Raw genomic sequence first — 12,324 nt, 5'->3', positions numbered from 1 at the left:
TCCAGTCCCTGCTGGTTTGGCCGGAGGCCAGAGCTGAAAGTACAAGGCTACTGCGACAATCACCCCCATCTGTCCCTGTCCCTCGCATGATGGTAGCCCATATTTTCGGGGGAGCTGGTCAAGTGGCATTCCTTGGGGGGGATGGGGGAGAAGGGGCATGGTTTGAGGCTTCAGCCCAATGGAGTAGCTTCTCCCAGAGGGTCCCCACTCTCCACCCCAAAAGAGCATACACTCCTCTGGTGGAATAGTGGTATTCGACTGACTGACTAGGCAGAGCGCTACACTAAGAACGTGGGAGAGTACAATACAACAGTTAGTAGACACATCCCCCATCTACAGGGTTCTATTCCTGGCTCTGCCACTTCTCTGCTGTGTGACCGTGGGCCAGTCACTTAACTTCTCTGTGCCTCACTTACCTCATCTGTAAAATGGGGAGTAAGACTGTGAGCCCCACTTGATGGGACTTGGACTGTGCCCAACCTGATTAGCTCGTACCTATCCCAGTGCTGAGTTCAGAGTGTGGCGCAGAGTAATTGCTTAGCAAATATTAAAAAAGAGCATAAAATGGTGGAAGGCAGGTTTGTTCCACTCTCCAGCCCTTCGCCCCAAACATGGTTCACTCACTGGGGAGGTTATGGGGAGAGTAAAGGATGAAATTGGGGGGAGGGGTGGAACAGAAACCCCAGATGGAGTTGTCCTTTATCCAAGCACTTACCCTATCCCACCTTGACTCTGACAATAGCTTCCTCGCTGACCTCCCAAGCCTCCTGTCTCTCCCCACTCCAGTCCATACTTCAGTCTGTTACCCGGATATTTTTTCCTATAAAGTGCAGTCCATGAAACCCCACTCAGGAACCTCCAGTGGTTGCCCAGCCCACTCCACATCAAATGAAAATTCCTCACTGTCGGCTTTAAAGCCCTCAATCAGTTCACCCTCTCCTACTCTGTCGATTTCCAATTAACAACCCAATCTGCTCACTTGGCTCTTCTAATGCCAACTCCATCTCGTCTGTCTCGCTGCTGACCCCTTTCCCACATCCTCCCTCCGCTCTGGCCTTCCTTCCCCCTCCATATATGGCAGACTACACTCTCTCCACCTTCAAAGCCTTATTAAACTTCCAAATCTTCCTAGAGGCCTTCCCTGAGCCCTGATTTCTCCTACACCTTCTTCCCAGTTCACGCTCTTGGATCTGGTCCCCTTTAAGTACTTGATAGTCACCCCACCCTCAACCCCACACCGCTTATGTACATACTCGTTATTTATTTTAATGTGTGTCTCCCCCTCTAGACTGAACTCCTTGTAGGCCGGAAACTTCCCTACCAACTCTGTTGCACCCTCAGTACAACACTCTGCACTCAGTGAACATTCAATAAATATCACTGATTGGTTGCCATTCACACTCTGCCTGTCCCTTCCTGGGTAGGACAGAGTCTGGCTTGATTCTGAGTGGCTCCTGCTTCTCCGCAGAACCAGGAGGGGAAACCGACACAGGGTCAGAGTGACCAGTGCCAGGTGAAGAAGTCCTCTGGCCTGGGGTCTTGCCCTTGCTCCAGCAAGAGAGGGTGGACAATACTGACTGCAAGGAAAGTTTGGCAGCAGGACCCCTCTGGCAACTCCCTTCCCACCCCAACTCTGAAACAGGTCATCACTCCTGCCACGGGGCTGAGAGGTGCCTCCCACCCCATCTGAAGAGTAGGAATCCAAATTTAGAGAGGCACCAACTTATAAAATTACAGTATTTTAAGAGCTCACTTCCTACGTTCTAAGTGCCCTAAGCATAAGTTAGTCAGATGGGTCACACAGAAAGAGGAAGAACGGGGATTGAATCCCCATTTTACAGGCGGGGAAACGCGGAAGTGATTTGTCCAAGGTCTCAGAGCAGGCAAGTGGTAGAGGCAGGATTGGAACGCAGGTCCTCTGATTTCCAGAGGAAGTCACTAAGAAGTCCACGAGGCCACCCTGCTTCTCTAACCTCAGGTCTCAAAAGCTCAACCTCTGGGCAGGTAGTTAAGAAGGAAGCCAGAAGATAAAGGGGCAGCTCCAGGCTTGGCCTCCCCCAGCCAGACCTCAGTGCCTTCCCTTCTGTTAATAGCAATAAAAATAATAATGGTAGTATTTAAGTGCTATGTGCCAAGCACTATACTAGGCACTGGGGTAGGTACAACATAATCGGTTTGGTCCCAGACCCTGTCCCAACACAAGGGCTCGCAGTCTTAATCCCCATTTTACAGATGAGGTAACTGAGGCGCAGAGATGTGAAGTGACTTGCCCAACGTCACATAGCAGACAGGCTACAAACCCCTCCAGCCTCCGCCCCACAACTCAGCCTTCCCAGAAACCCCCGCCCTGCCCCAACCATCCGCTTCAACGTCTGGGGAGGCGGGAGCCAAAAAAGAAGCAGCAAAATATTGAAAATAAAAATAAAGCGGACTTTTATTTCAAGATCAAGAAAGTGGTGGTACCAGTTTTGGTTAGTTGCCAGACTCAAGAGAACTGTTCTTAGCAGGTCACTAAGGCCATCACAGACGGACGGAAGGACAGGCTCGGGGCCCAAGGGGAGAACGAGGACCCACCGGAGCCGTGCTGCTATCGGAAGCCGAGGACGCCAGGAGTTTGGGTTCCTCTGTAGGCCAAACTATCGCTCGTTTGATGCAGGGGGAGAAAGTTAAATCGGTGGCTTGGTTCTGAAAGATAAAATACTAAGAGCTGCATAAAATGGGCACTAGCAAAGATTACACTAGGACCAAAATTTCTTCCCTGTGGGCCAAGTCTCAAGGGCCAACGCCTTTGACAACTGACGCTAAGATGAATGGCTGAGGGAGACGGGGTGCGGGGGATCGGGACGCGATGGGTGGGGGCGGGAAAAGGAACAGAGCAAAGCGGAACAAACATAACCATGATAAGGGCTAGTGGGGGCCGGGCCGGGGTAGGGGAGGCTGTGAAGTCTACAGCTCTAGCGTAACACCCTCTCGCTCACCTGTCTCTCCGGGCACACCTTTCCTGACAAGCAGCAATCACACACTCACGCAGCTGGGTCATTTCAAAGGAGAGAGAGGGGAAGGCCGGGCGGGCGAGTGGGGGTAGAGGGGCCCGCTAGGCACCTTCCACATCCCGGGTGCCACACTGGCCGCAAATTAAGCAAGAAAAAAAAAAAATCGAGTCAGAGGACGGTCACTCCCACCGGGAGCCAAAACGTGACCAGAGCTATGGAACAGATCTGCCTATCCTCCTCTCTCCACCACTCAACAGGTCTGGGATATAGCTCGAACAGCAGCTTCTCTGGAACAAAACACGACAGACACATGAAAGGTTTGTTTCCACTTTGGTTCTCCGTGTACTTTATTCTCCTGCTGTCTACAGCTCGCCGGCTACACAGGGCAGAAGTGGGTAGCACTGTCGAATGATCAGATGCCGCTGTCTCAGCTCACCTCACTCCTCTCCTAACTCCCGGGAATTTTTGGTTAGCGATAACCTCACCCCTTCCTCTCGAGCAGGAGAAATAAAAAAATCAAATACAAAAGGAAAAAGACACTGCCAATTAAGAGAGTCAGGCCCTTTGCTAACCAGGGCTCAGGAGCTGGTGAGAGGCACTCCTCCTCAGCCCAGCCAACACCCGGGCCGCTCATTAGAGGTCAAAACGTCCATTGATTAAACCGATCTATTGATCGGATTCTGAACCTGGCACGGAAAAAGGCACATTATCTGATACCCTGTATGAGAGCTTTTAAGATGCTGCAGTGCAGGGTGGGACCCATTTCAGCTCATTACGTTCATCTGGGCAGAAGGCTTAAGCCCCTTTCTTTTGAGTTGTTGGGTCAGCTGTGGAGGGGGAAGACTGGCTTCTCCTCCCTCTACACCCCACTTTTCCCCACAGGCAGGCCCTCCTAAAAAGCAATTTCCAGGGTTTTACATTATAGCAGCCCACCCTTCAGGCACTGGCCGAAAAAAAAATCCCCCAAATGGCACCGTGGGGCTGGGGGCGGGGGGGGGGAGAGAGTCAAGTCATCACTGTTCCCCTGTCCCTTATTGCCAAAAGACTCCAGGGACGAAGAGCCAGGTCGCCCCGCCTTTCCCCTCTGGCCTGCATAAAGGCTTGATTTGATGGAAGTGGATCTGCCCCCACCCATCACCCCTAAACAGAGAAGCAGAAGGCCCGGTGAGCCAGCATCCTGCCCTTCAGAGCCTTGTGTCTCCATTTTTGCCTGTCTGGGAATAGGCTTCCCCACCTTTTCACTGGAAAGACCAAAAGCTTGGAGACAGAGCTAAGTTCTGGGGAAACATTTGACACCGCTTTATTAATCTTCTACTGCAGTGGAAAAATATAACCTCTGACAAGTGCCGGTTTGTTCCGTCAGGAGAGCTGAAGTCGGTATATATATATATATATATATATATGTATGTATATATTTATATACAGTGGGTGGGCAGCGGGGTTGTTTTGTTGGTTTGCGAGTGCAGCAAGAGATCACTACTACAGTGGAGTCAATCAAATCAAATAAAAGAGAACAGAAGGCCAAGCAGTTTCCAAAGGGTATTTTATCAGATTTTGTTTGACATTTAAATTTATCCCCAGTTTGCAATCCAAAATAGTTACCTGAAGTTTGCTGTACTCTGTATTTTTGTTCGTGTGTTGGTTTTGCTTTTTAAACTCTTTGGCACAATTTAGGGGGCAGGCTGCCATAGTACAAGTCAGGAGAGAGTGTTCCCTTCGACTCTGCCAATTCTGAACATTGAATTTGGTTTGAATGGGTCGTGGTGGGGCTTTTTGTTTTTTGTCTCTGACAGTGCTATTTTTCTAATTTCTCTAACCCCGGGGCTGTCTTTCTCTTTTCCCCACTTCTACATTCACAGTTGAACCCTAGAAGTAAAGGCGCCACGTAGGGGAATCACGAGAAGCGTCACGTGGGGCCAGGGTGCCACGGTCACCCCTCTAACAACAAAAAAAAAAAAAAAAAAAGAAAGAAAGAAAAAAAAAAAGACAACAAACCACCAGGGTGGCTTTCCTTTCTTGCTTTCTGCCTTTTCACATCTCTTGTGCTGCATCAGTAGACAACTTCGGTTAGTTTAGGAAATGCAACTTCTAACCCTTTTGGTGTGGGTGTGTGTGTGTGGGTGTGTATGTGCGTTTATGTGTTTTTCCTGGGAGATAGACTGCAATGACTTGAAGTTGAGAATGTGGATTCCGTCTCACTCACACACATTCACTCGTAGACTGAAAAAAAATCCCTCTCCCTCCTTTCAGTCCCCACGCGGACAGTGCCCTGGGGCAAAAGGACCCCGAAGGTGGGCTGCAGACCCAGACTCCATCTCTTTCTCTCTCTCTCTCGCGCTCTCTCTCTCTCTCTCTCTTCAGTAGCAAAGGCCAGGCGTCTAACAACAAAGCACCACAGTTGAACCCGGGACCTCCTCTCCAGCTAGTCACTCCACTCCACGCTGGCCCAAAGACAGAAAAGAGTTCTCGCCTCTCTCGGGAAGAGAAGGCCCTCCTTCTCGCTCTGGCCCGGAAATCTGCCGTTTTCTCTTTTCCGAGACAGCCGGTGGTGCGGTGTTCTACGCAAGTCAGCGCGCGGCTCACTAACGGCACGGCTAGGGGCCGCCGGGCCGGGGTTTCAATGTGGTGTGTTCAAGCCTCACTCACTCATCCTCTCATTCCCAAACATTCAGCATCCGCGCACACTCCTTGCTTCCGGGTTTTTTTTCATAAGATTGGAGATTTTTCCAGTGGGGGGGCCTCGGGTACCATCCCAATTAGACGAAGATCTGCAAAGAGAGAGGAGAGGAGTCAACTCGGCACGTTTAATCCCCCGAGGACCCAGAGGGCTCCCAAGCGAGTGGCAAGTGGAAGCCGCTGGTTCAAATGGAGGTTTGGTGGAGGTGAGCGAGCGCCGCGGTTCTGCCGATATGCCTTCTCCAGCTTCAGGCCTTAGGCTTCTCAGTCGCCCACCGGGCCGGAGCTTCACCCGGCCCTGACGCTTTAAGGCGAGGGAAGAGAAGCATTGTGCCCTGGTGGGACACACCCAGGCCTGGGAGTCTGGAGGAGGTCTTGGCTCCGCCACTTGCCTACAAGGTGACTCTGAGCAAGTCACTTCACTTCTCCAAGCCTCAGTTTCCTCAGCTGTCAAATGGGGATTCAATACCCGTTTTCCTTCCCCCTTAAGACTATGAACCCCATGTGCGACATGTGCCCATTCTGCTTATCTTGTATGCACCCCAGTGCCAGATTGTAAACATTAACCAATACTACAATTATTATTAAACATTAGGGGACTGGAGAGGGGGGAGGGAGAGAGTTACCTCATCTGTAAAATGGGGATAAAGACTGTGAGCCCCACATGGGACATGGACTATGTCCAACCTGATTACCTTGTATCTAACTCCCGTGCCTGGCACATAGTAAGTACTTAAAAAATACTCAAAGAAAGAGAGAGCGAGAACAAGAGGGAGAGAGGAAGGGAGAGAAAAAAACCTGGGCTGCGGAGAAGTCCTTACCAAGCTTGGTTCTTCAGTTTCCTCAGTTCTTTCGTGGCCCAGGTAGCAAGAGTTTTTGTTTTGTTAGTCTTGGATCTTCGCCCTTCAGTTAACAGTTCATGGATCATGGGCCTAGCCTCTACTAATTTCAGCACATCCTTCCCGAATGCCGTACACAAATCCCTGACAAAAACAAACAAAGGGAAGACGCTGAGGCTGAGGCGGGGGCTGCACGCATGAATTGCCACGGGGAATGGGGGATGGCAGCCCTGGCCTCAGTCCTTGGGCTCAAGGACTAGCCCACACCTAGAATCCTCTGGGTCGGCTTGTGGGCTACCTTCCCCCTCTACAATGGCCAGACATGGAGGCCTCTGGACATCCGCCTTCCCGATGACCTCCCCAAGGCATTTCTAGCTCTCAACCACCCTCCGCTTCTCCCAGGCCAAGTCGCCATGCCGCATTTGGATTTCTGGCCAAATTACCCCTCTCCTGAGGCACAAATCCACACTCTCAATCAACCAGTCAATCCATTCGAGGCGTTTATTCATTCATTCAATCGTATTTACTGAGCGCGTACTGTGGGCAAAGCACTGGGCTGAGCGCTTGAGACCATACAATACTGTATATTAATGCCTGTTTACTTGTTTTGACGTGTCTATGTCTACAATTCTGTTTATTGATATTGATGCCTATTTTACTTGTTTTAATGTCTGCCTTCCCCTTTCTAGACTGTAAGCCTGGGGTGGGCAGGGATTGTCTCTATTGCTGAATTGTACTTTCTAAGCGCTAGTACAGTGCTCTGCACACAGTAAGCGCTCAGTAAATACGATTAAATGAATGAATATAATACCACAGAGTTGGTAGATACATTCTCTGCCCGCAAAGACCAGTCAATCTCTCGATTCCATCTGCTCCGGCCCTCGTTGGGCCCCCTCCGACACTTCTGGGACGCAGCCCTGTGTCCCCCCGCAATCTCCCACAGGACGTTTCCTCTGCTCTGGTTCTGTCCCTGCTCATGACCGATGGCTCCGCAGAGGCCACTTCATATTCACTCTTGTCTCTTCTGCTCACAGTTCTACTTCTCTCTCATCAACTCGCATGCCTGCTGTCCTTACCAACTATTATTCCAGGCCTTTCATCCCTACCTCTCCCTGCTTTCAAAGTCATGTCACTGGGGGGTGAGCTCCCCAAAATCTGTCACCCCTCCCAAGCCCCCACAAACCCATATTCATTTTCATTCTCTCTCTCTCGATGGATAAAGCACAGGCCTGAGAGCCAGAAGGACCCGGGTTCTAATCCAGGCTCCACCACATGCCTGGTGGGGAACCCTGGGCAAGTCACTTAGGGAAGCAGCACGGCCGAGTGGCAAGAGCATGGGCTTCGGAGTCAGAGGTCATGGGTTTTCATCCTGGCTCTGCCATTTGCCTGCTGTGTGATCTTGGCCAAGCCACTTAACTTCCCTTTGCCTCAATCACCTCATCTGTAAAATGGGGATTAAGACCGAGCCCCATTTGGGACACGGACGGATCCAATCTGGTTAGCGTGTACCGATCCCAAAGCTTAGAACAAATACCAGAAAAAGAACCCAAAAAACAAAAACCTACCTCTCCACCCCATCTCCCTTCTACACACACTTGTCCCCATTCTTCTCTGCCTGCAATCTTGTATCTACCTCGGTGCTTAGAACAGTGCCTGACACATAGAAAACACTTAAAAACCCCCCACAAACTTCAACCACTCACTCACCGATCTCTCCTTCCCCTCTGCCTTCCAACACGCCAGTGTCTCCCTTATTCTAAAAAACACTCTTTTCCGGATCCCACCGCTTCATCCATCTGTTCCCATCTCCCTCCTCCCATTCCTGTCCAAAATCCTTCCACCGGGTTGTATACCCCTACTGTGTCCACCTCCTTCTCCATAAACTCCGTTCTCGACTCCACCCCCTTCACTCCACCGAGATCGACTCGACTCTCTTCCGACTCCGCTTGACCTCTTGGCTCCCTTCTCCTGGAAACACTGATGGCGTAGTCGATAGAACACAGGCATGGGAATCAGAAGGTCTTAGGTTCTAATCCTGGCTCTGCCACTTATCTGCTGTGTGACCTTGGGCAAGTCACTTCACTTCTCTATCTCTCAGTTACCTCAGCTGTAAAATGGGGATTGAGACTGTGAGTCCCATCTGGGACAGGGACCGGGTCCAACCCGATTTGCTTTCATCGACCCCAGAGCTTAGTACAGTGCCTGGTACGCAGTAAGCGCTTAACAAATATCAAAATTATTATTATTAGAACCCTGAACCCTAGAAGCAGCAGGGCCTAGTGGATAGAGCATGGGCCTGGGAGTAAGAAGGTCCTAATTTTGGCTCTGCCACTTGTCTGCTGTGTGACCTTAGCAAGTTGCTTCACTGCCCTGGGCCTCAGTTACTTCATCTGTAAAATGGGGATTAAGACTGTGAGCCCCATGTGGGACAGGGATCGTGACCAACCTGATTATCTTGTATCTACCCCAGTGCTCAGAACCGTGCCTGGCACATACTGCTTAACAAATACCACTAAAAAAACCAAAAAGCAAAACCAACCAAAACAAAACACTACAATGAAGACAACCAAGAAATACAAAATCACTGCCGAACCGTGGCTTTTCTAACACGTGTCTCCTGCCTGTCCTCTCACCTCTGAAGCCACTCACTCCTCAGTCTCCGGCTAGCGGTTCCTCGGGCTTCATCCCCTTAACGGAGGAGGGGCTCCTCAAGGTTCTGTTCTTTTTTCAATTAATGCCCATTTCTTTGGATAGCTCATCCTTTCTTCCTTCCCTTCAACTTCCTTTGAGGAGTCCTTGAAGAATGTATGCTCCTTGCAGGCAGCTACTGCATCAAGCAATTCTTTTGCACTGTGTTTTCCCAAGTGCTTAATACTGGGCTCTACTTTTCTTTTAAATGGTATTTATAGAGCGCTATGTCACAGACACTGTACTAAGCACTGAGGTAGGGTCAATTTAATCAGCCTCATCAAGCTGGACACAGTCCATGGGGCTCAGAGTTTACTTCTATTTTACAGATGAAGGAACTGAGGCACAGGAGTTAAGTGACTTGCCCAAGGCCACACAGCAGACAAGTTGCAGAGCTAGGATTAGAACCTAGATCCTCTAACTCCCAGGCCCGTGCTCCTTCCACTGGCCCATGCCGCTTCTCACACGGTAAGACCGTCTGTATACTTACTGCTCTACATACAGGAAGCGCTCAATAAATGCCACCGATTAATCGACTCACAAATCATCCTTGCTAGCTCGGACCTAATTCTCTTCCCTGCTATTTCCTCCAGCACAATTCTAGATGGAGGTCCCGCTGGCACCTCTAGTCCAATATGTCCACATCTGAACTCCTCGCCTTCCCATTCTCAGTGGCCCTCTTCTCCATCTCTAGCCCATAACCTTAGCTTTATCCTTGACTCTTCCCTTCCTTTCAACCTCCATATTCGGCTAGTCGCCAAATCCACAAACAGTTTTGGGATCTGCTCCTTCCTCTCCATCTAAATGGCCACCACCCTGGACTGGCCGTATCCCAGGCTTGACCGTTGTTCCCATCGCCGTTCAAAATCAGTCGATACTCCTCTCTGCTACTCAGATCATTTTTCTGCCCGTCTCCCACTGCCTCAAAAATCTTCAATGATCGCCCACTCGCTCCGCTCCACACCGAGCAGCAACTCCTGACCGTTGCTTTTAGGGCACTCCAATCAAGCTCTCATTTATCCCCTCTTCTCCCTCTACATCCCGACTCACACCCTTCCATCCCCAAGGTAACTTATTCACTGGCCTCTCTCTCGCCTTTCCTGATATCATTTTGTTCACGGCCCCACCATTCCCGGCTTCCAATCTGATGGACCACGGCCCCTCTCCACAGTCTTCCAAGCCTCTCCAAAACGCATCTCCAGGAGGCCTTCCCCAGTGAGTCCCATCCCCCCCGAGCCACCCACTGCCAAGGCAGGACCGTCGGCTCGAGACCCAGGTGGGCTACGCTCCACAGTCCCCCCACCGAGTGGTGTCGAGGGCCCCCGGCCCAAGGATCTTACCCTATCAGGCCAGCAGCACAAGCCACGACGCCGTCCGTGTGGTCTTCGTCTCCAGCGATGTGGTCAATGAAGGACAGAATAAACTCTACTCTGGGTTGTACCAGCATCACATCCGCTAAAAGGGGGAGGGGAGAGTGGGCCCTAGCCGTGCCGGCCTGGACGGGCACCCTCCCCCCCGACTATGGGGCACCCCCCGAGAGCTGCCGGGTGGGGAGGGCCGACCGGCAAGGCCCCGCCCTGGAGCCGAGTCACCCCGGCACCTCCAAAACCGGATCAGGCGCCCTCTCTGCCGCCGTGGGCCAGTGGGCTGCCGGACTTCCCCAACCCGGAGCGCTGTCGCCCGGCCGCGACCGTCATACTCACGGTGCACGTTCTCCTGGTCTCCCTTCAGTCCCTGAATGATTCCGGTGTAGGTTTCCAGGCAGCCTTCCCTCAGCTCGTTCAGATAGTCCACCATGTCATAATCAGACTACATGGGAGAGGAGCCACAGCACACGATCAGCTGCCTCGGGCCCCTGACCTGTCCACGTGGGCGGAGCCAATGTCCCCCGGCCTCCCCCGAACCGTAGTGGGGGAGGGGGCAACAAAAGAGAACACGCTTACCTTGTCCACCTGGGCTTGGGACGCCTGCTGGAGGGTATTCAATACCACCTCTAGATACTTCTTAAACTCTCCCCCGATGGCAAGAGCGATATCACCAAACGTGGAGAGGATCTGAGGCTTCACTGATCTGTGTACATTCTCGTTCTACCGGAGAGGAACCGAGAAACGGGTCAGAGACCGCCCGACCAGTTCCCGCCTGGAGAAAAGGGCCGGGGCGGGGGAGAGTCCGAGTTCCCCGCATCTGGTTCACTCTCCTCAGTGTTCTCCTCCAATCACCACAATGGTGATCGGCGACCTTTTCCCCATCGGCTCCTGGAAACGACCACCTGGAGCCCAGAAGCCCCCACCGAGAAACTTGTGGCTGGTCTGGGAGGGGAGCAGAGCTGGAGGGCCTCAGGCCCCCTCAGTGGGAAGAGAGCTTGCTGTGGCTAATGGACCCTGGTTTTAGAATTCCATGTTTTCTGGTCTCTAGTCCTTTAATTAATTAATTAATGATGGTATCTGTTAAGCACTTAACTATGTGCCAGGCGCTATACTAAGCACTGGGGTTGATACAAGCAAATCGGGTTGGACACAGTCCCTGTTCCATGTGGGGCTCACAGACTCTATCCCTGTTTTACAGATGAGGTAACTGAGGCCCAGAGAAGTGACCTTGCCCAAGGTCACACAGCAGACAAGTGGCCAAGCTGGGATTAGAACCCATGACCTTCTGACTCCCAGGCCCGTGCTCTATCCACTCCACCATGCTGCTTCTCATAGACATGAGAAGTTCTTTCACACATGAGTTCTAATCCCGGCTCTGCACGTCTGCTTTGTGACCTTGGGCAAATCACTTCTCTGTGCCTCAGTGATCTCATCTGCAAAATGCGGATTAAGATTGTGAGCCCCATGCGGGACAGGGACTGTGTCCAACCTGACTACCTTGTATCTACCCCAGCGCTTAGAACAGTGCCTAGGACACAGTGCTTAACAAATACCATATAATACATTTATTATTATTACATGCTCCACTGCCAGCAATGGGAAGACGTCAATGCTCTCGCTTGCTATTCCTTTCCCTCCATTAGGATCTGGCTCCTCCCTCCTCCCAGACTTAACACCCTCCCCCAGCCTCGCTCGCCCCCCACCCTTGGTCTCCTCAGGCCCACCGAGCATCACCCCTTGCCCACCCCAGCCTCCAGACCA

At 51.6% G+C, this 12,324-nt stretch overlaps 1 protein-coding gene across 1 annotated transcript in view; it reads right to left on the bottom strand.

Moving 5' to 3' along the window:
• Positions 1-2,409: 2,409 nt before the first annotated feature.
• The window catches only part of KPNB1 (karyopherin subunit beta 1), a 39,795-nt gene continuing 29,880 nt past the window's right edge, over positions 2,410-12,324 (bottom strand). The window contains exons 18-22 of the mRNA XM_029074932.2: positions 11,140-11,283; positions 10,900-11,005; positions 10,537-10,651; positions 6,491-6,652; positions 2,410-5,761 (exon numbers count right to left, since the gene is read on the bottom strand). Coding sequence (XP_028930765.1) covers position 5,761; positions 6,491-6,652; positions 10,537-10,651; positions 10,900-11,005; positions 11,140-11,283 — 528 coding nt within the window. The 3' untranslated portion in view covers positions 2,410-5,760. The remainder of the gene's footprint in view (positions 5,762-6,490; positions 6,653-10,536; positions 10,652-10,899; positions 11,006-11,139; positions 11,284-12,324) is intronic.

The sequence above is a fragment of the Ornithorhynchus anatinus genome, chromosome 11 (genome assembly GCF_004115215.2).
Source record: "Ornithorhynchus anatinus isolate Pmale09 chromosome 11, mOrnAna1.pri.v4, whole genome shotgun sequence".
In the NCBI taxonomy this organism is placed as follows: Eukaryota; Metazoa; Chordata; class Mammalia; order Monotremata; family Ornithorhynchidae; genus Ornithorhynchus; species Ornithorhynchus anatinus.
This window is presented reverse-complemented; position numbering and strand designations above follow the sequence as displayed.